The sequence below is a fragment of the Pectinophora gossypiella genome, chromosome 6 (genome assembly GCF_024362695.1).
Source record: "Pectinophora gossypiella chromosome 6, ilPecGoss1.1, whole genome shotgun sequence".
In the NCBI taxonomy this organism is placed as follows: domain Eukaryota; kingdom Metazoa; phylum Arthropoda; class Insecta; order Lepidoptera; family Gelechiidae; genus Pectinophora; species Pectinophora gossypiella.
The window spans coordinates 15,200,789-15,227,554 of record NC_065409.1 but is presented as its reverse complement, the minus strand read 5'-3'; the positions used below and the strand labels follow the sequence as shown (position 1 = coordinate 15,227,554).

The following is a 26,766-nucleotide window of genomic DNA, read 5'->3' as shown; positions in this document are numbered from 1 at the left end:
AGAGAATAAATATAACACTATAATTTTTCAGTTAAACGCTGCGCAAAGGGTTATAGTGTAAACATATAATCAAAGCAATTGGCAAATATAGATTTACACTCTCGATATTTGTTATCCGTATATAAACTTACATTAGATTTTTACCAATCTACCTCTGTCAACAGTTCGGCCACAGCTGGGAAGCGTCGCCTGAAGCCCTGCGGCTCCTGCCAGCAGGCAAGCTGTGCACCGCGCCGCCGCCCCCGCCCGCCTGCATACCGCTACCAGAGGACTTCAACCCGTGTAAGAACCTACTCAATGCCGACAAGTTTGGAGCGGTGAGTACTGGAGGGTTAGAAAGGCCAAATTGAAGCAATTCATCTAAAAAAGCAATATTGAAACTTGACATTTCCGCCCATTTTCCATTTCATTTCTTGTTTTTTCCACTGCCCTATTTTTTTCCTAAAAAAAGTAGCATGGAAAATGCTGCACTGACAAGAGCGTGGCTCTTAAATTGATATGATGATGACATTTCCGCATATAAATATAACTGCGCAATGTCACAAACGTCAAATAGCAATATTGTTTTTAGAGGAATTCAAATTCAAAATTCAAATTCAAAATATTTGGAAACTAGTCCATATTTAGTCATTGACTCCATGTAGTCTTTATAGACCCTCACATTCTTCTTAAACAGATATTTTTAACACCTCCATTATCACGCAGTGGATCAGCGTGGAGAATGCTCCTGTTGATTGAGGGTACTGCCTGTGCCCAGAAAAGAAGACGCTGCCTGTTATGTTCTAAATTTAAACCTAAAGAAAAGATTTTAACCTGGTTTAAATCTTATATTTAGTGATTTAATAACATCGTCGAAATTGACATCTCAATGTCATCTAAATTCCATTCCAGTGCCACGCGCTAATAGATCCTCACTTATACGTGGCGTCTTGCGAAGAGGAACTATGCGCCCAGAACTCTACCAACGCGTGTCCCATACTGGAAAGATACGCGGCCGAGTGCAGGAGGCAACACGTCTGTCTGGATTGGAGGGACGGCTTGTGTCCTTACAACTGGTGAGTCCTCGTAATTGTTACTGGAGTGGGCAGAGCCACAAGCATGGAGTAGATACTGTGTACAGAACAGTAACTCTCCGCTCTGCACCAATTCGTACCCGATGCCGAGCTTTACGTCACCCCCTCTTACTTTAGTCTTCAGCCGCTAAGGAGTGACGAGTATTCTGGGATTCGTCCAATAGACGCACGATGTTTATCGTATAACTACACGGCTTTCGCTGGGTCTATTGATTGAAACCAATAAGTAATAGGCTAGTTTCCAACTAGTTTCATCAGTTACTTTTTTCTAAACGTCAAAACACGAAATGACTATGGAATTTGTATGAAAAAGCACACTGTGACGTCATAGAAAAACGTGATAAAATGTCGGACTTATTGTTACGTTTTTCTTGATTAAAATTTGTAAATAAGTTAAATAGAACAAAGAAAATGTTTTTCGTTAGTTTTAAATCTGTCTTTATTTAGTACTTAATCAGAATTTCATAATTTATCTTGAACCTAGTACACGATCCAAATATCACGCAGCTTGCGATAACGCATCCCGTGCAGGCATCGCAGACAACTAAGTATTGAAGTATCGAAAATGAAAGGAATTGACGAAAGGTACTAATCCATCGTCAAGAAAACAATTGTGGGGAGCCTAGCTATATTATGACTGCTGCGTATTATTTTCGAATCTGTTACTAATACTAGGTTAAGCTTTTTGTTACTAACTAAATATGGACTAGTTTCCGAAATAAATATTTTGAATTTGAATTTCAATTTTACCTAATTTAGCGAAAGTCCACTAATGATAAAAGAAAAAAGATATAAAATGCTTCGTCTGTTCTACAGTTCGGAACCTCTAGAGTACAATGCGTGCATGAAGTGTGAAGAAACCTGCGACAGTTACCTTCAAAAAGATAGTGCGAAGAAGTGTGACTCCAAGGAATATACTGAGGGTTGTTTCTGTCCGCCCGGAAAGGTACGTAGTCACAAGGATACTAACATACCATGCTAATTATGAGTTTATCACATTATTATTTTTCCAAGCATCTTCATTTGACGGTCGGTGACTTTCCATAAAAATGTAGGTACATTAATAAGTTCAATCTCTTGAAAAAACATAAATGTTGAGAATGTTTATCTGGCAAATCTACGAAAATATTCCTTGGAAATTGGTAAATTATGTTAACGCAATGGCGATAAATACATTATGTAGGAATTTGTTTTATTTCATATCCAGGAGTACGCTGTTCCTCCATCTATAACAAAAAGATAGATATAGCTGGTTTACGAAGAAGAAGAATATCTTAATATTTTTCGTGTTATTTTTCAAAAAGGTTCGACTCAACGGCACCTGCATAGAACCTGGTAAATGCTTCCCGTGTGACGTTGCTGGGACTCACTACGTAGGAGACGAGTGGCAGGTGAGCCTAATCCACGCATCCCATCCAATAAAATGAATAACAATTTCACGGATGACAAATTAACACTCCCAAACTTACTTAAACAGGAGGATGCATGCACGAAGTGCAAGTGCAGCATAATAGAGGACAATGCCGTGCATATTTCGTGCACGGAGACCGTATGCACGAAGGCCGTCTGCACGGAGCACGAAGACCAGATCACCATCCCCACGAAACCTGGCAAGTGCTGTCCGGAGTACAAATGTGGTGAGTATTGATGCTTTTCTGTTGTGGCTGTGTAGATTTTGTTTGGATGCATCAGTTTTCATGACTTAGTCGGGCAAAGGCTCTCAATCGATTGAAGGTTCAGTCAGTTGTGGTCTCTTGTCTTGCTTTAATCTCCTCCTAAAATCGAAGGTCTTCTACCCTTTACCTCGTATTTTTACAATAGGATTTCTACATTTCTTCTACTTACTTGTGAAGTTGTGAGGAACCTAATAAAATAAATCTTTTTTCAGTACCAAAGACTCATGACAAGCAGAAATGTGAACCACCCAAGGAGATGGAGTGTGCGCACGGACAGGTGCTCAAGCAGAAGACCAGGGCCGATGGATGCAAGGAGTATGCTTGTGGTGAGTGGCTTGATTGGAAATATTTAAGAAAAAAAAACAATAAGACAAAGACAACGGATGGTGTTATTGTACGTCCTCGGATTTTTCAGACAAAGATTTATTGAGACTACTAAAAGTGATTACAAGCGACTTAGACACTTTTTGGTTTTGATGAAGAGTTTCTACCCTTTGCCTGAAAAGGATTGCTACTTAGCAATAAGTTTGTTTGTCTTTTGTTTCTATGTATATCTTGTGTGTGTAATAAAGTAAGTATTTGTTCTTTTATATTATGGTAAGAAAGAGATGTATTACATACGAGATGTCTATGTCCCAGGCTTTTTAGCGGGAAACGGGACCGGGACAGTTGCTTTCTTCATTGAATAATCTAAATAATTAATACGAAGTGGTGTTTTGTGGTTAATGATCGCATTAAGTTAGTCGGAAGACATTCGCGAGTGTTATTATATTGGAGTATTCAATAAACAAAGTGTATCTGCCTATTTTCGCTTCGTGCTAGGAAGCCGCTTCATAGCTCAAAAGTTTATGCGGACTTTTGAGTTAATTCGTTTGGGGTTCGGAGTAGGAGTCTACTCCGAGGGTGGGGGCTTAGGTTTCATCATCATCATTCATCACCTTTCACCATTTCATTAATCATCAAGAAAAAAAATACGTCAGACATGGCTGTATGGGCATAGTTCCCTTTGCCTTACCCTTCAGGGAAAACCAAACAAAAAAAAATGTCTATGTCCCAAAATCCATTCATACCATAACATAGCGTGACGCATGTATCCGTAAAGGGGTATGCAGAGGTGTATAGTAAATACACCCACTGCTCGTCAGTTATGTCCAAGTCCCATGTAATAAGGGGCGAGCCTATTAACCGGGCATAAATCCTGGAAACCACTTGATATGAATATGTATACAAACCTGTTGATTCCAGAATGCAAGCCGCCAAGCGAGTGTGACCCGATCCCTGACTCAAGCGAAGTTGACATCTTAACGCCGGGCATGGAACGCGTGGTAGACAACTCGGGATGCTGTCCTCGTGTCCTCATGCTGTGCCGCCCCGAGTCCTGTCCCGAGCCACCTGTATGTCCCAGGTAAGGACGTCTTCTTTTGTCACACCCAGGATACTCCATACAACAGTCCCGTTCTACACAGTTGCATGCTCCATAACCCCTCCGGTTGGCTGAGGGGAGGCCTGTGCCCAGCAGTGGAGCGTATATTATGATGATGATGACACAGTTGCAGTGTCTTAACTCTTGCATACGAGCAAGACAGATGAATAATATTTGAAAGGGAAGGTAAAATAATCAAGCTCGTATCTATGCGGGGTAAATAGTAGCCGGGTCCAACGTCTCGATTTGCCTTCTGAATCATGGCATCATCTTACTTTATGGACTGTTTGGTGATTCAGTGTACAAAAAGGGTGTAGAGCCTCTTTCATACTCCAACAGCCACCAGAGAGCTTTGACCAATAGCCTGATATAATTCACGCCACGCGCGGCGTGATTGCCATGCAGAGCCTGCAGTCTTCTAAATCATAAGCAAAGAATATTTAGTTACCTTAATACCAATTTTTCCCTCTTTCAATGTTTATCGCTATTGGTGGTAGCCCAGTTGGTGGTTGGTTTATGCTTGCCTCTCACTTGAGGTCGCCGGTTCGAATCCAGCACAAGCCTAAATCAATGATTGTCGAATTTGTTTTCGAATTCATGTTTGGATCATAAATTATTATCACGTGCTCAGCAGTGAAGGAAAACATCGCGAGGAAAGTCACATTCCCGAGAAATGCATTTTCGGAGGTTTGTGACCTAACCTGTATTGGGCTGGTTATCCTTTCGAGGGTTGGAAGACAAGCAATCGCTTCTATAAAAAACCGGTTCTGTCCAATCTTCAGGTTAGGTAAGCGGACCCTGTGAAAAACGCAATAATGCTAGGGGGATGATGGTCTACTTCGCTTCTTTGCAGCAAAATGATTACTATCCAAATTGGTATAAGATCATAAAGTTAAGCTTGCTGTTGCCCACAGGTTCCACACGTTGAAGATCACCAACGTTACTGGACAATGCTGCCCGAAACATGACTGTGGTATGTATGTTTTTTTATAGGCTGCAATGACCATATCTTTTTCTGAGCAAAGCAAAGTCCTCATCAGCATTTCTCCATGTTTTGCGATTTTGTTCCCTGCCAATTTTTTCTGAACAATTGAACGCCGTCAGGTCGATTTTTGCTAAACCCTACCAACTAGAAAAATGGTCGATTTTTATAAATCCATGAATCATGATGAACAACTTCTAACATTGTAAGTTTTTCATTCCTGTAACCTCGTCAAAGTCTTTGACCTGCGACAGAGCAGCGTGGTTTATTAAGCTGTTTTTGTTTGTCTTTGACTTTTAATCCAATAAACCTTTTCATATGCTACAGATTAAATTTTGCTTTGTTTCATCAGAGTTACCTGAAGACAAGTGTGTAGCGACGCTGGAGTGGGAGGCTACTCCGATAGGCGGCGAGAAGCAGAGAGAGAAACCACTCTACATATTGAAGGATGTAAGTTGGTTTTCTTTGCACACTATTAGTACTCCCCGATACCGTCCATATCAGGGACCTTTGTAACCCAGCGGCTCAATAGTAGCTTGATATAAAAAGTTGCATCACGTTTATTTGTAAGGCTGTTCCTTCAATTATACCGTCGTATTATCCTGTAGATGGACGCAGTATGGCCAGACGGTCCGTGCCGGCGCTGCACGTGCGAGCGCTCAGGGCGAGGGCCCACCGTGCGGTGCTCCACCACGGACTGCGCCCCCATACAAGCCACCGAGGACTTCGTGCTCCAACCACGACCCGTGCCTTTCAAATGCTGCCCTGAAGCGGAGTATGTCGCTTGTCGAGATGAGGATAAGGTTTATAAGGTAAGTTCTTGTAAATTTAAGCATCAAAAATTTCTCACTCAGACAATCTAAGAGGTCAGATTCAATCATCATGCTCTTGCATCGGGTTTGCTGTGCTTGGTAAGAATCAAGCATCCTGTTTGTCCATTTTTAAGGTCATTATAAAGTTTACAATATACAGTACCATTTATAAGGTAGGTTCTTATAAATATACCTAAGCAATAAAAAATTCTCATTCAAACAGAATCTGACCTCTTGCATCAGGTTTGCTGTGCTTGGTAAGAATCAAGCATCCAGTCCATGTTTGTCCATTTGTAAGGTCATTATAAGGTTTACAGTACACAGTAACAGCTGTTACCCGCGAGTTTGTTTTGCGTGAAACTTATACACACACAAACACATATAAACTCACGCCTATTTCGGGGTAAGTAGAGACTGTGGAATGCGTTGCGTGAAACTTATATTAAAACTAAAGAAGGTTCATACAAACTTTCCCACCCCTTTTTTTCTCATAGGGGTTGAATTTAGTAAAATCCTGCCTTGGTCAGCATTTACGTTCCAAAAAGAACACCCATGCCAAATTTGAGACTCCTCGTACGTATAGTTCGGAGATTACGTGATGAGTGAGTCAGTCAGTAAGTGACATTTCGTTTTTAAATGTAGTTTTACTATAGTATTTAATTTTTTCCACCAATCCGCGAATTTTGAAAATCCTTTTTTAATAATCAATTTACAAGGAAACTTGTTCCAGCTGCAGAATATAATAACCACACAACAATACCTTACATACCCCCTGTATATATAATACCTCACACATATATTTATAGGTGGGAGAAACCTGGACATCTCCATACGACGCGTGTGTATCATACGTGTGCCAAGCAACTGAAGACGGCAAGCTTACAAAGATCACCACCAAACAATCCTGCGTCAAAGACTGCGATCCTGTAAGTATATTGATATTTTTTTTATAGAATGCAAGTTCTTCATCAACTAGAATGTAAATTTGATGGGCAGTGACGAATGTCGATGTAACGAAGTCGAGTCAGCATTTGGCTTTTTAATTTGTCAAAATTTTTGACTACATATAGCGAAAATAGTTGTAATCTTACCACCTTACAAATAAAAAATATACCAGGGATGAACGTGGGTTTAAGTATTTGACAGCAATCAGGGATCAGGGATAGGAATCAGGGTTGGCATAGGTACACGTTTCCAGAAAACTGTGACTCAATCAACTCAGGACTTTTTATTCAAAGTCTAAACATTCTAGTTACACAGGACATTTAGACTGTAACCTCATTACAAATAAAAAATACACCAGGGATGAACGTGTGTTTAAGTATTTGACAGCCGGTGGAACGCTCGGTCTGCGATTGTTGAAGTTAAGCAACTTTCGCAAAGGCCGGTCATAGGATGGGTGACCACAAAAATAAAAAATACAAGTTTTCATCTCGAGCTCCTCCGTGCTTCGGAAGGCACGTTAAGCCGTTGGGCCCGGCTGCATTAGCAGTCGTTAATAACCATCAATCAAGGTGGAGGTGTTTGGGCTAGTAGCCAACGGCTTAAGAATATCACATCAGATGATATTAGGGTGACAATATATGGAAGGGTTATTATTGAGCCGCCATAGGCCCCTGATATGACTCATGTAAAGACTACTTACTTACATCAGTAAGTAGTAACCGGGACCAACGGCTTAACGTGCCTTCCGGAGCACGGATCATCTTACTTTCGGGCAATCTGGTGATCAGCCAGTAGTGTAGTGTAGTTTGGTTAGGAACCAAACTAGGGATCGCAAAGTTATTTTTTGTGATTTGTCTCCACCGGGACCTCCGGATCGTGAGCCCAGTGCTGAACCACTGGACCTCGGAGGTCGTAAGAAAAAAATTGAAAAAAGGTCGTTAAAAGAACTGAAGGATCACATCAGATGATATTAAGGTGACGATGTTTGGAAGAATAAATAGCAGATTTAACTTATTCTTCCCAGGGTTGGCAATACGTGCCGCCGGCGCCAGACAGCGGGTTGTGCTGCGGGAAATGTAAGCCTCAGGCGTGCGTCTACCACGGCGAGAGCCACGCCATCGGGGAGCATTGGGTGTCGCCAGACTACTGCACTGTCTACACTTGCATAGAGAGCAATGATACGGTGAGTATACTCGTGTGAAACTACCAATGTCGCCATATGTGTCATTGTCTTGGGACAACATCACCACGAGTGGCTGCGAGCTGTCTTCTGACAACTTGTTGTTCTGTACCCCTTGCTTATTACTACTAGTTTCCAACCAGTCAAATCATCGTCAAATCACGAAATTACAATGGAATTTGTATGAAAAAGTACACTTGACGTCATAGGAAAACGAGGGAAAACGTGATTAAATGTCGGACTTATTATTACGTTTTTCTTGATTAAAATTCATACATAAGTTAAATAGAAATAAGAAAATGTTTTTCGTTAGTTTTAGAACCTAGTACTTGACCCAATTAATTAAGAATTAAAGCATACTTTTTCTCGTATGGGTTGTGAGACCTATGATTCGACGTCATGACCAAGACAAAACATAATAAGACATAATTTTGTACTAAAAATACTTCTTCCATTATGTGGGCTGTGAGGTGGATCTAATCTCAGAACCCTGGTATCAGGGTTACTATTGAGCCACCAACGGCCTTTGACATGACTCATAAAACGACTACGAACTGTACCACTTGAGAGTCCTCAGCGCTCCCCATTTGTCCAGCCAAGTAGTTAATGCCATTTGCGGCAAATATACAATAAATCACGTCAACTATAAACCACTACGAACTTACACCAATAAGTATCATCGTACTTTCGGACAACCGAATCATAAGCCTGTGGTGTAAAGCTGTGTCGTTACCGGGAATTCGAAACCGGGACCTCCGAATCGTGAGCTCAACGCGCAACTCTCAGCTACTGGACTTCAGTGGCCATTTAAAAATATAATACTAAACAGTACTCCGTTCCAACAGCTACAAATTCAAATATCGAACACGACGTGCCCCGACGAGCCCGAAGAGAACAAGAAATCATTCGTCCTGAAAGAGAAGGTGGTGCCCGGACAGTGTTGCAAGTCTTATGAACCAATTGCTTGCCGGGATGGGAACAAGATATACCAGGTCAGTTAGCTATTTTAATGCATGTTTTGATTTCTATCAGTAAATTTATGCTCGAACTCTGCAAATAACCATATGTGTGATTCACTTACTGAAAATGTTTTCCACCTGTAGCTCACCAATTTGGCAAATGTAATTTATTGGAATAAGGCTAGCGAGACCAGCTGCTATAAACCAGAGTAACAATCTGACCTTCACATCACTAATTTAAGACCCACGCTCTTGTCGGTGGAGCATTCTCCATTCTTGTCTATTCCTTAACTTCCTTACAAATACACGACGTTCGCCTTCTCTTTAATCTATTCCATGTATGCTCTTGTTGGTCTTCCCCTTCCTCTCTTTCCTTATAGCTTCCCTTCTATGATGCTTGTAATAAATTCGTCGTGTCTTATTAAGTGTCCAATTATCTTGCCTGGTCTGTCCTCAATAACTCTCAATATTTACCTCTTTTCCCTAATTCTTACTAGCTTTTCCTCATTAGTAACTCTTTCAGTCCAACTTAAAATCAAAATCAATAAAAAGAAAAATTGTATGGAATATCTAGACTCTTTGTATGAGAAGGTGTAAAGTGACGAGGATGTTACTGCCGTGAAAGATTGTTTCTGGGTACCGAACAGAACGTAGTACCTAGCTAACCACAAGTTGGAGTATGACTAGGGATCGGCGATCTAACGGTGTTTCTGTGGGTCGCTCTGTGACAACTTCATCAGCGCGTTTCAGGCCGCGCTAGGCGCCATCTATGTAATATGAGCGGAACTAGTTGTTCCGCCAAAACCCCAATAAGAGTCACCTACACTTGCTCGACCGTGAACCAAGTTTTTCCAAGGTTTATGATCCACATTTTATACGTTGTGGTCTCAAATGCCCTTCGTCTGTCCAGGAGGGACAAACATGGCCGACATCGGACCCCTGCAAGAACACAACCTGCGTACGCGACGACACAGGCCGTCTCACTCATACGTCACTGGTCCAGACGTGTGTGAACGAGTGCGAACCAGGATGGAAACATGTTGCGCCACGTTCTGGAGAATGCTGCGGGTCTTGCAAGCAGGCTACCTGTTTGTATGACGGCGAGATGCATTTACCAGGTTAGTAACATACGGTCACGAGCATTAATATGTATACACTTTGGTACCATGTCACATTAACTTTTTTGACAAATTGAACTGTAAGTCTCACTAAATGTCAAATATGTTAGTGCGACAGAGTCCTAAAGTGGGTACATTATATTGCTCATGACTGTACATACACACACTTCTATGCTCGAGATTTGTCGACCTTTCATACTACTACTTGGTAGGATAAGCTAGGCGAAGGTGACTAGATTGGGGCACACCTCGGGCGCACCATATAAAAATCTCATTCTTTACACTTTCAAGGACAGAACGTCTACGGACGTTCCGATTCTAAGGTGTCGTACCTGTTATGAACCATCAATGACCCATGGTCTCTGTCAGTGAAGGGGTTAACAACAAAGAATAGAATGGCAATTCTCCGCTCGCAACGCTTTGCTCTCTCCGCAACTCTCCGAGGTGTGTATTGTATGTATGACGTGTCCGGGGTGAGGTTTTCTATGCCTCGGGTAGGGCATTGTTGCGTCACAGAATGCAGAAAATTATCCTGGTGGGAAAGCCGAGAGGTTTGACTTTCACTCTCACTCTCTCTTTATTTAAATAAAGAGAGGCCTTAAGAGCTGCGCTCTTGTCGGTGGAGTAATCGCCTTCAATACTCCATACGTCCTATAGAACGGTGGTTGCCCCAATCGCCTTCCGTTCCGCAGTACACCGACCAACAAGTTTACTAAAATAGATTAGAACCATTACTAACTCCTTTATCATCTTCAGGCACGACGTGGTCATCAGATGACCAATGCAAGAACTACACGTGTGATGTTGACGGCGACCGGCTGGCCGTGTCGATATCCGTCGTCTCGTGCCCTGATGTATCGGATTGCAGCCCGGAGGACCTCGTCAATGACACCTGTTGTCAAATTTGTAAGGAGAAACCTCAGGCTTTGAGTGAGTACTCCAAATACTGTTTTTACCCGATATCGGTATAGAAAAAGTATGATTGTGTCTGACCACTTTGTATGTGCGTCTGTTAGCTATAAAAATTCTAAACTGAAGTGGAAGGGAATGGAATTCTCTGCCGTCTTCTGTATTTCCGAATGCATATAACCTGGATGCTTTCGCTTATGCTTACCTTCCGGGCAATCGAGCTCCATTTTAGGACTCGTGAATGAATGCCTTCGGGCAAGTCTGGGGCCAAGAGCAAACCCATCAAAGATAAAAAGACTTCTTATGAAAATTTTAAAAATGAGTTGTGAGAAGCTTCTTGATTGTCCGCTGGTTGTAGGTCACACTAAATTTAATGTGGCGCCCTCTATAGGACATAGACTGATGAAGTCAACAAACAATATTTTTTACTAAGGAATATCGTTTTGTGGTTCAATACGATCTACTCTGAACCGGCGTGCGTATATGAAGCGATTGATGAATGTGGAGGAAGCAAGAGAAGTGTGTCAGGATCGAAGCAAATGGAATTCTATAGTCTCTGCTTACCCCGGTGGGAAATAGGCGTAAGTTTATGTATGTATGTATCGTTTTGAGTATCGTGTTGTATAATCAATTCTGGCATGGATATCAACAATATTTTTATTAGGATCAGATCGCGCACACCACCGCGATTTATGTCGACGGCTTCGACCAATAGACGCAGCGAATGCTATCTACGCAGATAAACGTGTCGATTTGAAGTCATACCATATTATATTATTTATTCAATCTTGCTTCTGTTAAGGAGATATATACAACTGGGTACTTTCCTGGGTCAAAGATAAATTATGAAATTCTGATTACTAAATAAAGACAAATCTAAAAGCGACAAAGAACGTTTTCTTTTTTCTATTTAACTTGTTTATGAATTTTAATCAAGAAAAATGTAATAATAAGTGCGACATTTTGTCATGTTTTTCTATGACGTCACAGTGTGCTTTTTCCTACAAATTCCATAGTAATTTCGTGTTTTGACGTTTGGTAAATAGTAACTAACTAGTTGGAAACTAGCGTATTTGCGCTTGAGCTTTTGGACTTGTACGGTTCCTCAGAAACGTGCATGCGTGAGTCGCTGGGCGTGTCGGCGGCGGGCGCGGTGGTCGTGCACCTGGGCAGGCACGGCCGCTGCACCAACAGCGCGCCCGTCGAGGTGCTGTACGAGTGCCGCGGGACTTGCACCTCAGGGACATTCTTCAGTAAAAGTAAGTCTTTCTCCGGGTTCCCACTGACGCGGAGATGTGCGGATTTGACCAATCACAGCGTTCGAGAGAGCTAAAAACGGAGACGCTGTGTCATTCTCTCCTTCCTGCACATCTCCGCACAGTTCCGCGTCAATTGAAACGCAGCCTAAACCAGTGACAGAACATACCGGTGTTACTGACACCGTAACGAAAAATAACATTAGTACATCTATTTGATTGTAACAAAAACGTTGGTAGGTGTTTTTCTTGTCGGAAATGTTTAATAAAAAATTTGAGTTATTGCAATGCCATCCACATTGATGCTTTTAAAATTTTGTGTTTTTATTTTTTTGAGTTCTACGCTGCTCAAAGTGTAAAAACACTAAAAGTTTCATGTATTTACCAACAGGAAATTCCACTTGATATTAATTCGGAATCGTAGCCTGAAATACGATAGTCGTCAGGATCTTCTTCTTATCGTGTGGGTTGTGAGGTCAATACCAACCTCATCTACCCTGGTGTCAGTGTTATTATTGAGCCGCCAAAGGCCCCTGACATGGCTCATGTAACACATACATACATCAGTAAGTAGTAACCGGGACCAACGCCTTCCTTCCGAATGGAAAGTGCCTTCCGAAGCACAGATCATCTTACTTACGGACAATCAGGTGATCAGCCTGTAATGTCCTAACCAAACTAGGGATCACAAAGTGATTTTTGTGATATATCCCCACCGGGATTCGAATCCGGATCGATCGATGATCGTGAGTGGCCAGGATCGTATATTACGTTACATCGGGTTGTCACTTGATCAACATGTTAACTCAATGACCACTTCCTGCCGCAGAGACAGGCACCCACGGAACCAAGTGCGAGTGCTGCCAAGCGGTCAAGTACGAGTCGGTGACCATCACGCTGCTGTGCGAAGACGGGACTGAGCAGCAGCACCGCGTCGCCTCGCCGTCAGAGTGTAATTGTAGGAGCTGTAGCGGCGACGGATTCCTGCCTTCTTTGATCAATACTACTCCGGGTAAGACATCTTTAATTTTACACTACGTAAGAAGTGCTAGCATAGTATTTTAAAAATTATAAGTTAAATTGACCCCCTCCGGTTGATTAGGGGAGGCCTGTGCCCAGCAATGGGACCTATATAGGCTGTTTATGTAAGTTAAATTGTGCTGATTCCGTCGAAAAGGAAAAGTATGACATACCATCACTCCTGTAACCCCGAAAGGGTAGGCAGAAGTGCACAGTAATACACTTCTCGCCAGCTATATTTAAATCCCATGTAATTTGCGGCGAGCCTATTAACCGAGCACAAATCTTGGACACCGCGTGATATCAATTTGCTATGATCCAAACATGAATTCAAACTCATAAAGTCGAATTCAGTGGTTTAGAGCCCGAGCTAGGACTCGAACCCGTAACACTACCATTAACAGTAATTGTACTGAGTTAACAAAGCCACCTCGAATCCATTCATCTAAGAAAGCAATATTGCAATTTGACATTTGCGCATATAAACTACTAAGTGCGCAATGCAAATGTCAAATAGCAATATTGCTTTTTTAGATGAATTGGCCTTATTAACTGGGGGGTTAAAATGGCCACATCTAAGCAATTCATCTAAGAAAGCAATATTGCAATTTGACATTTGCGCATATAAAAGTAAGTGCGCAATGCAAACAAATGTCAAAAAGCAATATTGCCTTAGATGAATTGCTTCGATATGGCCATTTTAACCCTCCTGCTATTCATTTGTTTTAATATTTACAGGACATTATGTTACGGAGGAGGGAGAGATTCCTGAAATTTACCAAAGGATGGAAACTAATGAGAGGTCAAAATAAACATCGAGGAGAACTGGTGGAGGAATTGGTCGAGGCATATAAGTGTCGAAGACTCAAAAAAACCTAACAATGTTCGAATACCAGTACAAAAGGATATATAAAAAAACACATGGATCACAATGATTTTATCTTTAATATAACAAATATATTTTTCCATAAATTATGTCTTTTTCATCTGAACACAAAACAATGATCACATAAATATCAGTTTGATAATAAAAAAAAACTTGTCAACAAACAATGCAAAATTCCGTTTAATCGATAATCTCAGATCGTATTGATGTTACGTTGCTATGTCGTGTTTATCAAAACTTACAAGTCTACACGTTCACAAGCTACAAGTTACATGTACGGTCACGAGTATTAATATGTATACACTTTGAAACCATGTCACATTAACTTTTTTGACAAATTAAACCGTAAGTCTCATTAAATGTCAAATATTTTAGTGTGACAGGGTTCTAAAGTGGGTACATGATATTGCTCATGACTGTACGTGTACATTACGTTTATCAAAAAAGTAGAGGGATTTTTTTTAAAAATCTTTATTTAATGAGCTTTGTCTCAAAAGTGACAATGCCGCTCAATACAGCCTCATAGAAAATAAAACAAGGGTTGAAACCCAGACGCAAGTATTCACTCACATCTCAATTTCAAACCCCGCTTGACCAAATTGTATAGCATCTTGGCCTCCTTATATGTGTCCTGAATTTTATCAGATCGGTGCATGTAACAGCATTTTGGCTTTTCCGTTATCTAAGTAGAGGGATTGTAAAATATACTTTGGTGCAATAAAGTGTATTTGTATTGTATTGTAATTTACATGTGTAGTTTTGATAAACATCATCATCATCAGCCCATTAACGTCCCCACTGCTGGGGCACGGGCCTTCCCTATGGATGGATAGGGAGATCGGGCCTTAAACCATCACGCGGGCCCAGTGCGGATTGATGGTTATTAACGACTGCTAATGCAGCCGGGACCAACGGCTTAACGTGCCATCCGAAGCACGGAGAAGCTCGACAAAAAACTTTTTTTTGTGGTCACCCATCCTATGACCGGCCTTTGCGCAAGTTGCTTAACTTCAACAATCGCAGACCGAGCGCGTTTACCGCTGCGCCACCGAGCTCCTTTGATAAACACATTCTTGTAATTATGAAAATTATTACAAGAGAATTACACCAATCTAAGAGGTCATACGCTCAAACCCTGTAAAAGAATTTCAAACAACAACCCCCATAAGCATTTCCTGACTAACAGAGTAGTAACAGCGTGGAACGGGCTGCCGCAGGACGTGGTCTCCGCTTCTAGCATCAACACCTTCAAAAACAAATTGGACAATTACCATAAAACAGAGAAAGGAAAACACAACTGAAAAGTTGAATACAGGCACTTATCAGTGAAAACTGCCTGCCTGAGTTAATAATAATAATAATAATTTCTTCTTATTAGAAGAACATATAACAGGGCTTGTAAGTTTTGATAAACACTGGTCTTGCTTGTAAGTTTCACTTAAAATAGCAGATACGTCCTAAAATGTGTAGTGTAGATACGTCAGTAAGATCACATAATGATATACGTAACATAAAAAGAGTTTTATAAATATACAGGTTGAACCTAATACGTAATAACAACAAAATACCCATCAATGAGTACAATCTTTACAGCGGGACTTCTTGTGATGTTCAAATGTCTATGCACCCTCTGCTATCTCATAGCAGTGCGATTTCTTCACAAACTTCTGCGGCCTAGCCAAGTTGCAAACGTTTCGATATGTTGAATCAACAAGCTTAAATATCCGAATAGGGTGTTTACAAAAAAAATGTAAAAATTAAACGAATAGTTTTCGGACGGAGTAACGGATTTAGAATAATTTTGCTAAATCAAAATAACATTGCCACAGTTAAAAAATAATCCATTAAAAATGATAATTTTTCACATTTCCAAATAAAATTGTCATTATACAAAAGCAATTTTAGTATAGTTTTATTAAAAGTGCTGCTTCCGGACAAAACTTATATAATATATATTTTAGTATGACAACTCTCAAAATACTGCCATCCTTCACTTGCGCTTAGTGCAAAAAAGAGATAGCGCTAGTTTTGAACTGTCAAACTAAAGAAATTAAATTTTGATCCACAAAATCGTCACGAATTATTACTCTCAGTCAAAGCCATAAGATCACTTTCAATGGTCAACGTTAAGCCCATATAAATAAGGTGCACATTACGAGGTGTCTTCGTTGTCGTTTTTACACTCTCCGTTCCCTTGGCTCTGGTTTTGTTCTTCTTCTTCTTTCTGTTTCTGCTTCTTCACCATTTCCGACAGATATTTACATCTTTGCATACATTCCTCCTGGAAATAAATGAAAAATATAGGAATTAATACTTTTTAAAGTCATTACAGCCAATCTAAATATACCAGGGCTTAGACCAAGAGGACGACCAAAAACAAGATGGGCGGATGTGGTCAAAAAGGACCTGTGTATGTGCAATGTCTCCGAGAACGACACGTCCGATAGAGCGAAGTGGAAGAGAAGTACGAAGAAGGCAGACCCCACCATCAGATGGGAATAATAAATGCCAAGGAGAGAGAAAGTCATTGAGCGTTGGGCTCACGATCCGGAGATCTTGTGTTCGATTCCCGGTCGACACGTTTAATACAAAATCCCTGGTTTGGTCACGACATTGCAGGCTGATCACCCGATTGTCCGAAAATAAGATGATTCCGTGCTTCACAGGGCACGTTACAATCGCTCCCAGCTACTATTTACTGAATAAGTGTATAGTCGTTACATGAACCATATCAGGGGCCTCTAGCGGCTCAAAAGTAACACTGACACCAGGGCCTGTTTAATAAAACTTACAATTGTAAATTACAACGAAAATTTGGTGTTCATTACGTAGCTAATATGAAACTGCAAAATATTTGTGATCACAAACTCCGCAATGTACACCAAATTGTCATTGTAATTTACAATTGTAAGTTTTATTAAACGGCCCCAGGCTTAGTGAGGGTGGTCATCCTCCTCACAACCCACACGATAGAAGAAGAATATTTGAATGGGGATGTGGTGGGTAGAAACAAGCCCATACCTTGGTCTTCCCCGGCACGGCGCCTGCGATTTTCTGCCAGCGGTCGCCGGCGCCCCCCTTGGGGTGCTTGGCCAGCGCCGTCTCCAGCGCGGCCTGCTGCGCTTGCGACCAGCTCCCGCCGCTCGACTCCTCTGTCTTGCGGGTTTTCACCTAAAGTAGAAATAAAATATATACCCATCACATGACACACGATTCAGCATGTCCCCTGTTAACTCTTTGATGACTAGGGCTTCCATCTTAATAATATTTCTCTTTATTTTGATGAGAATAATAATGGGTGGTAGATGTGTTGTGCCTGGGTGTAACAACAAGAGTCGTCATTTATACCCAAAAACAAAGATAAAAGATGCATAATAATATGTCTGTTATCCATGAACATACATACACATACATAAACTCACGCCTATTTCCCACCGGGGTAAGCAGAGACTATAGAATTCCATTTGCTTCGATCTTGACACACTTCTCTTGCTTCCTCCACATTCATCAATCGCTTCATACACTCTTATTCTTATTCGGTTTATTTGTGCTTATCCATGAAATTAGAAGGTTAAACGAAGGCAACTCTGTACAGCGCGATCATTTTTTTTTTTTTGGAATGTCACCTGGAAAATCCCTTTTTGGGCTACATGTTACCTTCTTGGGCGGTTCCAGTACAGGTGCTTCTGGCTCCTGCCCGGGCAGCTTGTAGCAGTTCTCCTTCATCTTGGCGGCCATGTGGGTGACCTCGGCCACGGAGCGACACATGCTCTCCGCTATCCGCTCCCAGCGCTCGCCGCTGCCGCCGGGGTACTTCTTGACCAGCCTAACCAGCTCCGCCAGGTCGTCGTCTGTCCACAGACCGCCTGTTATCACTGGTGGGGCCTGGGGAGGGGAAAATTACATATCTAAAAAAAATTTTTTAATACATGCCTGGGGGGTTAAAATGGCCACATCGAAACAATCTAAGAAATATGCAATTGTAAAGGTAAATTGTAAAGCAGTCTGATTTCGTCATTGGCCTAATCTTATTTATCAAACCCTCTGCTTCCAACGTTCAAGAGAATGTATCCCTAAGATCTTTGTACCCCTCGAACAAAAGGCAGAAGTACATACATAAGTCACTGTCACTACGAAATATACGTATTTACCAGTACTACCTATATTTTCTCTGCTCTACATTAGAAGATGAAGAGGACTATATAATACGCACCGGAGCAGCCCTCTGGGGCGGAGCGTCCCCCTCGGGCTCGTCCCCCGCGTCCAGCAGGCAGGCCCGCTCGGGCGGCACGAAGCCCCGCCGCCGCCGGGCGCCGCGCTCCTTAGCCTCGGCCGCCGCCGCCGCCTCGCGCTGCGCACGCGCCTTCTCTTCTTCCTCTCTGGTGTTTAATATTAGAGAAGAATAAGCATTAGAATAAAACCTAGGCCCAAAGTAACTGCCTTTTTTACTGTTCACCCACAAACCGCTAGACCGATTTCGATGAAAGTTTACACATAGATAAAGAAAGAAGGGATACCGCATGGATGCAATAAGGATTTTAATGAAAATGAGAAAAAATTAGGTCACTACTAGTCAATTACATTAAATTAGCTACTTTTCCTCTGCTATACAGATTAAGAAGTTACAGTAGTTTTTTTTTTTTTTTTTTTTTTTTTTTTCTTGGTTTAAACTACAATCAGTCCTCTAGACTATAAGCAGTTTCGTTAAGTGGATAGATGACGTGTCAGGAGCCACAACCAATGTCACAGCCTCCCACTTTATACGACATGGCTTCTCTTCAGTCGTTTCACCACATTTACGAGGTCTATAAGCTCTGATGCGAGGGGATTCGGATGATCGGCTAGCCGCTCTAGATGTTTCTTTTGGTAATTTTTGATAGTTTTTTTAAAAACAACATTTTAAAAAGTGCCTATGATACCAACTTAATAAATATGTATACCTATTTTAAAATTTGAGTTTGAATTATGTATAATATAGGTACGGTCACGAGCATTAATATGTATACACTTTGGTACCATGTCACAATAACGTTTTTGACAAATTGATCTGATCATATAGATAAAATAACTATTAATTAATAACAAAAGATAACAGGTTTCGGCGACTGATTACACCTTGTCGATAACTTACACACCTGCTGTGCAAATATATTATTTACAGTAGCCTATGTATGTTTTTACAGTAGCCTACTCGCATTCACTGTCATTCAACCTACAATATATGAATTCAGTAACTATCAGGGGATCTAAAAAAGCCACATCGAAGCAATTCATCTAAAAAAGCAATAATTGAATTTTACATTTGCGCATATAAAATTAAGTGCGCAATGCGAACAAGTGGCTTTTTAGATGAATTGCTTCGACGTGGCCTTTTTAACCCCACAGTTTTTGATATAATGTAAAAAGAACATAACATAACATAACAAATACTTTATTGCACAAACAGGAAAAAACAAAATACAAAACAAAAGAAAAAAAAAATATGAACACGAAAAAAAGAAATACGATCAAATTGTTCATATTGTAGTTGTGCGACATTAGCCGCTGCATGGACCATTCGACGCGACAATTAACGCGAGTTTTGACCAAAAGAGAGCCCATACATATGCGAATTTTTCCTATAAACAAGTCAAGTGGTTTTTAGGATTTGTGCCCGGTTAATGGCCATAGGCCTGCCCCCTATTACAAGGACCTTAAACATAGCTGGCAAGAAGTGGGAGCATATTAGCATCTACACCTCTGCCTAGCCCCTTCAGGAATACAAACGTGATGTTATGTTGTGTAAACAAGTTAAGATAGACGTAGAATTTTAATACAAATACAATCTACTTCTAAATTCTTACCTCTTCTTCTGTCTCCTTGCTTCTTCTTCTTGTTCCTTCTTTCTCCTCTTGAACTCTGAGATTCCTCTTGGTATGGCCATGATGGTCCACCATACCATACGGGGTATTTGGAATGGCAATGTGTCCTTGATACTGGGTTTCGGCAGCTGATCCAATATGTCCGATAAACCGGTGTCAAAACCCGATTTCTTTATGTGTTTCTTCCCTCGAGTGTTTAGGATTTGTTCCTGTGTTAATAGATTAACTCTTTAATTACCGACAGACACAGACAAAACCTACATACATTTTTCAATCTCCATCAATAATAATTCCGATTTCTTGTCAAAAATGAAAAAAAGACAAAGATATTACTCACAGCAGTGTATCTCTTCTCAGCATAAGCAGCCCAACTGACAGCATACTGTCCGAAAGTGACAATAATGAACAGAATGAGCGAGCCCTCCGCCAGGCCCATCTTACGGACGTGGCGGTAATAGTATACAGCAGACCGCCAGTTTGGTAGACCGTTCTTGAGGACTTCATTGTATCTGTGTATGAAAATACAAAGAGTGAGTTACATAATTTCTTTTGTACATACATAAACTCATGTTTGTAATCTCCAATGGGGTAGGCAGAGCCACTTTTGATAATTGCAACCACTGTTGATAATCATAATCATGTTTATTTGCTTAAAACATAGTATTTTAACAAAGTAACAAGTGTAAATAAGTACCTACATCACGTTTTGCTTATAAAAATAGGCATGCAATATTGGTAGTGTAACAGGTACTCTTAATAAGTTTTATCTTATAAATTCTTCAATAAATAAGTCCCAAAATATATGGATGTCCTTTCTTTTATACTATTATTTATTTTCAGAATTATTTTTCATTTGTCTGTTACTTTGTTCCTTTTCTAATATACCATACAAATTAAATATGTTCTGAATACATTATTGAATATTATTTTATAAAGGTACCTATTTAATCATTTTACTTATTTAATTTTATAACCAAATAAAAACAGATTGATTGATGATTCATACTTCTCTCTTTTCCCAGGGTCCTTCAAAATATTATGAACAGAAACTAGGTTCCTGAACTGCACGTCCGCGTCCGGAGCATCATTCTTGTCTGGATGTAGCTTCAAAGTAAGCTTTTTAAAAGCTGACTTGATTTCTGAAGAAGATGCATCCTGTTTCAAATGAAAATAGGATTAATATTGTGAAAATCTAGATGTTAAATATCAAAATTGGACATCAAATTTATTACACAATTCATATACTGTAAGATAAGCATTATAAACCAACTTGTTACAATAAATCTCCATGAAAATAAAAAAAAAACACGTAACCTTATGTATAAGCAACTATACTCGAAAATCGAAACTTATTGAAATGAAAACGTGTGTTATACGTCTATGAGGTAGGATAGGTGAAAAAAATTACTCTTTTACCTGAGAAACTCCCATCAATTCATAGAAATTCTGGTTAACTTCTTCGACCACGTCAAACACTTCAAAATCACCGTCATCCCACGCCGCAACGCACAAGATTAGTGTGACAAAGATCAAAACAACCCGACGCATGATTTTGGCTGTTACAAAGTCAATTATTAATTTATAAAGACATTAGAAGGAATATTTTTCAGAATTTTTCATTTCGGTACAACTACAACCACGGCAAGAAAGATGTGACGTTGACAACTGGTTCTGCCTGTCAAAACCAGCTGTCATCTGTTTTTTTTTTTAAACTGGGTTCTGAGGGGTTGTCATTTGATAAAAAATATTTCCTTTCTCTATCTTTCTGTCCAAATAACGCATAAAGGCCTTTTTACACCCCACAGATTGATTCAGTTTCTTTCAAGTTTTTTTGCTTATAAGCTAATTTACTCACTTTCACTTTTCTTACATTGAGACTCCGCATTGTACTAGGCCAAAACACAAAAAAAAATTTTGACTGACAGGTAAACAAAAATTCAATCTGAAAGTTTGCATTGTGTTTTGATTTGATTTTCACTTGTTTTTCGAGATAAATAATCTTTAACTACTGGGTAACAAATTAGAAGAAATAACCTTATTATCTAAAAATAAATAAAACAAAAATAAATAACAATATCCACTGGGAGTTAAAAAAACCATTGCTACTTTTCATCTATTTAAGTACTATTAGTTTTTACAATGACTGAAGAACGCAAGAAAATATCGCCAGAGCAACTGAATATGCTTGTAAACGAAATTTTGAACGACAAGTTGCTGAGTGCTATGAGAGGACGTAACAAAACCAGGAACACTTTATATAAACAGAAATGGGATATACTAACAAACAAATTGAATGCGCTTGAAAATGGCGCGCAGAGAAGTGTTTCTAAATGGCAACAGGTATATATAAACTTTTTAAATTTTAATTAAGAATAAAATAATAGCCTTTATCTTAAAAAAACCAAAGGTGTCTTCTGTTGAGCAAAGGCCTCCACTCTGTTCTTCCACAGCTATATCAACTTCTATAATTTTATCAACCCACTATTTGTTCTGCTATTAAGAAGAATTTGCTTTCAGACATGGAGGGACTTCAAATCCAATACAAAGAAGAAGGCCAACAGGGGTCCCTCATCAGAGCTATCTGAACTAGAGCTTCAAGTCCTCCGAATGGACAACTTTTCCCAAGTCAGAGAAGGAATTGTAAGATTGATAGTTTCAAAACTAACTCCACCTAATTACTACTTATTTACATAAACCCATGCTGATTTCCCACCGGGGTAATCAGAGACTATGAACTTTCAGCCTGACATACCTACTTCTCTTGCTTCCTTATATTCCATAGTATATATGACCTGCTGCAACATATTCCAATTACTAATTTTTTTTATTGAGAATCACTTTCACTTAATTTTTATTTTTTTTACTACATTTTTTTTTTCAAACGTAACTATAAAATGTACCTTTTTATTAATTTCTATTACTTTATTATTCTAAATTTTAAAACTAAAAAAAAATTCAGTCTTTGAACCTCTAACAATAAATGCTCCAATATCTTATGGAATTAAAACTTGTATTGTTTATTGTATTGTATTTTAAATTGTAAGCCACTGACTTCTTATAAACAAGTAGACTCACATTTGCTAAAAAAAAGTGTTGTGTTCTAAATATGTATATAGTATAAATTTTGTTCCCTCAAATTTTTTTTTTTAATTATATCCTTTTTAAATAGAAATTACATTTTAAAGTTTTTCCTTAATTTACGATCTTTTTAACAAATTAAGATTTAATTAAAATTAAAAATAATTCATTATTAATTATTATTTTTTTAATTTAGATTTTTTTATTTTGTTTATTAAGATGGCTGTTAAAATAAAGTGCTATATCGCCATATCGGTTGTTCAGTGTCATTACACGCCCGCTTGTGACTTGATGCGCCGCGGACACTAATTACAGAGATTGGTTGTCTTTCTTATACAAGAGGGGTTAAAATGGCCACATCGAAGCAATTCATCTAAGAAAGCAATATTGCAATTTGACATTTGCGCATATAAAAGTAAGTGCGCAATGCAAACAAATGTCAAATTGCAATATTGCTTTCTTAGATGAATTGCTTCGATGTGGCCATTTTAACCCCGAAGGTCTATATTGCAACCCCAAAAAGGTCTCAATAAAAATTATTGTTATTTCAGGATATAAGATCAATACTAGAAGTGGACCCTCTATCCTCCGATGAAGATCCTTCAGACCATGATAGCTTGGTCACACCGGATATGGTCACAGTATATTCTAATAATGAAAACAGAGGCAATGTAAAAAGATCCAATTCAGACAATGAAAATGGTAAGATTCAAATAAAATGTAATATGTAGCAATCTATCTGAAACTGCTTATAACAAATCTACTCATAGGAAAAAAAAAGAGATACTGACTGCAAACAAAAAAAAATATATAAAAAATATGCATATCAGTAGGCAGCAAAGTAGCGATAAATTAGATCTCAAATAAGTTTCGTAATTAAATCAAGGTGTAAAGGGTATTTAATTGTATTTCTTTTTTTTTATAGGTAATATTAAAAGGCAAAGAATTCACCTGTTCCCTGATGCAAATCTGGGTAAGGCTCTTCTACTTCGTATATTTTTGAAACGTAACGTACGTCGTATATTTCTTTTTTGTTTTTTTTTATATTTATATGGGTAATAAATAAAATTAAAAGTTACTTTAAAATGTGTGAAAATTAGTATTAGAATAATTATTGTACCTAATTTAAAAAGTAACTTTACATATTTTTAATAAAATGTATTTTTTTTTGTTAATATGTATATTTAGGCTTTAACATTGCTTTAGTCCAGTTATAGCCCAGACACAAAATCTCGTTCTTACGATCAAGACAGACAGTCCGCACAGCCGTATACTCCTTAACGCCATACGGCTAGACCCAGGTGAAGTCGGCGTAGATGAGCAGGAAAATAAAAAATTGGGTGAGAAAGAAAAAATATCGGGAAAATAAAATAAACACCCGAAATATTTCCAAACCGCGGGAAAATAATTAAAAAAATAAAATGAATACTTTCTATTTCTAGATAACATCGCAATTTTAATAAATTTAATTAATTCTTGAAAAATAACAATACGTCACAAATACAAACATAAAAACTATTCATTAAACTACCCGTCCCTCACTGTTCCCGGAGCAAAGGTGCCCACAACACTAGCCGCTTTACCGCGCTGAATGGCAATGGCCAGCCTTTGGACCAGGAACGAGCCGGAGCGGGAGTCACCTGTTTTCTCCCTGAGCCTGAGACCCAATTCTGATACAAAGATTTTGGTGTCCGCCCCCCAGCTACCAAAGGTCTCCACGGCAACTGGCACGAAGTTATAAAATTAATTATCGTATTTAAATATTTTTAAACGGATTTATGTCAGATATGTGTAGCAATATAACCTACTATCATACTAATACTAAATTATTGTGATATTTTTGTATAGAATCGGATCGTAAACTATAAGTGTGTTTCATTTTGGCTTGTTTTTCTTTGCAGCCCAACAAACTGCGACCGCTCTGTCTAGTCTGGTAGCTCTAGAAACATCTAGAAAAGAAGCTGATGATAGAAACGCGAAACTTCTAGAAGATATTCGAACTAATGTAATCAGATGTAATACTATTTTAGAACAACAGTTAGAGGTCTTTAATAAAGTGTTAGCTTTACTGATAGAGAGGGCTAATGTAAGGTAATTAATGGGAGGATGGAATACTTTGTTTTATAAAACTTTTATAACAATACAAGTAGGTGAATACCAGTTTTATTACTTTTCTTAATGTTTATTACTTATAATAAAAATATTTAAGACCAGAAAACTACAATTCTTTGGTTTGCATTCGCACCACGCACGCACACACACCACACCAATACGCTGTAATAACTAATATATAATGTCTACAGAATAGGAGTCACTTTTTTTAGATAATATTGTAAGTATAATAAAAATAAAGATCAACCATAATAACCACCAACCAACAGACGGCGATACGGCAGTTATTTTTTTAAATAAAATATTTGAGTGCGTTTGACCACGATCTAGCCTGGGGCCCTACCGGCTAAGACGAAGCCGACTCAAATTGGAGCAAATCGAACATCGATTTGATTCTTTCGTACCGCGTAAGCAGCCAAGATAGCGATCCCCGATTCGTGACGTCACATGAAGTTCGGCAAGCCGATTGACCGAATGATTTCAGTACTTTTGACACTTAATCGGTACCGGCTAAGAAATCGAAGTTCACCACGATCTAGTCTGGTCTAAATCTAAAGCAGCGATGTGGTCTAATATTGAGGTGGAAATTAGGAAAGACTCCCTTTTTAATTAATGTTTGGATTTTAGATAATTGGTATCCCGTGGTTTCCAGGATTTGTGCCAGTATTACATGGGAGTTAAAAATAGTTGGCGAAAAGTGGGTGTACTATCTTATCTTACTATTACACCTCTGCCTACCCCTTCTGCGATACAGGCGTGATGCTATGTTTACGCTATGACCAAACTAATAAATACAACGCTTCTATCGTGTGGGTTGTGAAGTGTTTGACCAACCTCATCAACCCTGGTGTCAGAGTTATTATTTAGCCGCCAAAGGCCCCTGACATGACTCAAGTAACAACAACGTACGGCTATGTACGTGCATCAATAAGTAATAACCGGGACCAACGGCTTAACGTGCCTTCCGAAGCACGGATCATCTTACTTCTGGACAATCAGGTGATCAGCCTGCAATGTCCTATCCTAACCAAACTAGGGATCACCAAGTGATTTTTGTGATTTGTCCCCACCGGGATTCGAACCCGGGACCTCCGGATCGTGAGCAGAACGCTCAACCACTAGACCACGGAGGCCGTTAAATACCACGCTTATTTCATTAGATAACTAAGTACCTATCTAAATTATGTATAAAGTTGCATAGTAGCGTAGCCAACTCTACGCCGTAGCCCGTTGCTACGCGCTACGAACTACACCCGTAGCTACTTTGACGCAATCTAACGGACACACTCACATATTTTGACTGTGTGTTTTCATAGCATACAACTAACTGCGTTTCGATGTGTGCCGAGCTATAAATCTGGGATAGAGCTCAAACAACACAGGTCAATAGGATACCTAGGTACCCGCTACCTAAAAGGTCAACTGGGAACACGATTCGGCAACTCATAATGACACCTACTACCTAAAGAAACTTCA

General features: G+C 39.4%; 3 protein-coding genes across 4 annotated transcripts in view; 2 read left to right on the top strand and 1 right to left on the bottom strand.

The window, feature by feature from the left end:
• The window catches only part of LOC126367734 (hemocytin), a 66,584-nt gene extending 52,267 nt beyond the window's left edge, over positions 1–14,317 (top strand). Inside the window, exons 58-75 of the mRNA XM_050011409.1 lie at positions 165–317; positions 892–1,055; positions 1,890–2,019; positions 2,378–2,464; positions 2,551–2,710; positions 2,962–3,075; positions 3,995–4,154; positions 5,087–5,145; positions 5,507–5,604; positions 5,763–5,966; positions 6,773–6,892; positions 7,936–8,094; positions 8,937–9,083; positions 9,961–10,168; positions 10,925–11,098; positions 12,187–12,336; positions 13,163–13,345; positions 14,092–14,317. Of these exons, the coding sequence (XP_049867366.1) occupies positions 165–317; positions 892–1,055; positions 1,890–2,019; positions 2,378–2,464; positions 2,551–2,710; positions 2,962–3,075; positions 3,995–4,154; positions 5,087–5,145; positions 5,507–5,604; positions 5,763–5,966; positions 6,773–6,892; positions 7,936–8,094; positions 8,937–9,083; positions 9,961–10,168; positions 10,925–11,098; positions 12,187–12,336; positions 13,163–13,345; positions 14,092–14,165 (2,544 nt within the window). The 3' untranslated portion in view covers positions 14,166–14,317. The remainder of the gene's footprint in view (positions 1–164; positions 318–891; positions 1,056–1,889; positions 2,020–2,377; positions 2,465–2,550; positions 2,711–2,961; positions 3,076–3,994; positions 4,155–5,086; positions 5,146–5,506; positions 5,605–5,762; positions 5,967–6,772; positions 6,893–7,935; positions 8,095–8,936; positions 9,084–9,960; positions 10,169–10,924; positions 11,099–12,186; positions 12,337–13,162; positions 13,346–14,091) is intronic.
• The window catches only part of LOC126367801 (dnaJ homolog subfamily C member 1), a 215,951-nt gene extending 194,187 nt beyond the window's left edge, over positions 1–21,764 (bottom strand). Inside the window, exons 1-8 of one of the 2 annotated variants that reach the window (XR_007566514.1) lie at positions 21,517–21,764; positions 21,107–21,255; positions 20,438–20,609; positions 20,083–20,309; positions 18,453–18,618; positions 17,897–18,124; positions 17,261–17,410; positions 15,008–16,520 (exon numbers count right to left, since the gene is read on the bottom strand). Coding sequence is in view for 1 of the 2 variants with exons in the window: in XM_050011550.1 (XP_049867507.1) it covers positions 16,392–16,520; positions 17,261–17,410; positions 17,897–18,124; positions 18,453–18,618; positions 20,083–20,309; positions 20,438–20,609; positions 21,107–21,255; positions 21,517–21,648 (1,353 nt within the window). In the remaining variant the exon portion in view is untranslated. Of the gene's footprint in view, positions 1–14,279; positions 16,521–17,260; positions 17,411–17,896; positions 18,125–18,452; positions 18,619–20,082; positions 20,310–20,437; positions 20,610–21,106; positions 21,256–21,516 lie in introns of those variants that run through there. The other variant, XM_050011550.1, reaches the window with a different exon arrangement.
• Positions 21,765–21,985: 221 nt separating this feature from the next.
• LOC126367844 (uncharacterized) lies at positions 21,986–25,395 on the top strand. Its single transcript, XM_050011616.1, has 5 exons — positions 21,986–22,440; positions 22,618–22,740; positions 23,730–23,880; positions 24,104–24,151; positions 25,080–25,395. The coding sequence occupies exons 1-5, from the start codon at positions 22,240–22,242 to the stop codon at positions 25,271–25,273; spliced, it is 717 nt and encodes a 238-aa protein (XP_049867573.1). The 5' UTR covers positions 21,986–22,239; the 3' UTR covers positions 25,274–25,395.
• The last annotated feature ends 1,371 nt before the right edge of the window (positions 25,396–26,766 follow it).

Bases quoted from the DNA above. Each gene is read 5' to 3' on its own strand.
- LOC126367844 (XM_050011616.1), top strand. From the start codon at position 22,240: ATGACTGAAGAACGCAAGAAAATATCGCCAGAGCAACTGAATATGCTT. The intron at 22,441-22,617 runs GTATATATAAAC...ATTTGCTTTCAG, and splicing joins GTGTTTCTAAATGGCAACAG to ACATGGAGGGACTTCAAATC. The intron at 24,152-25,079 runs GTAAGGCTCTTC...TTTTCTTTGCAG, and splicing joins GTTCCCTGATGCAAATCTGG to CCCAACAAACTGCGACCGCT.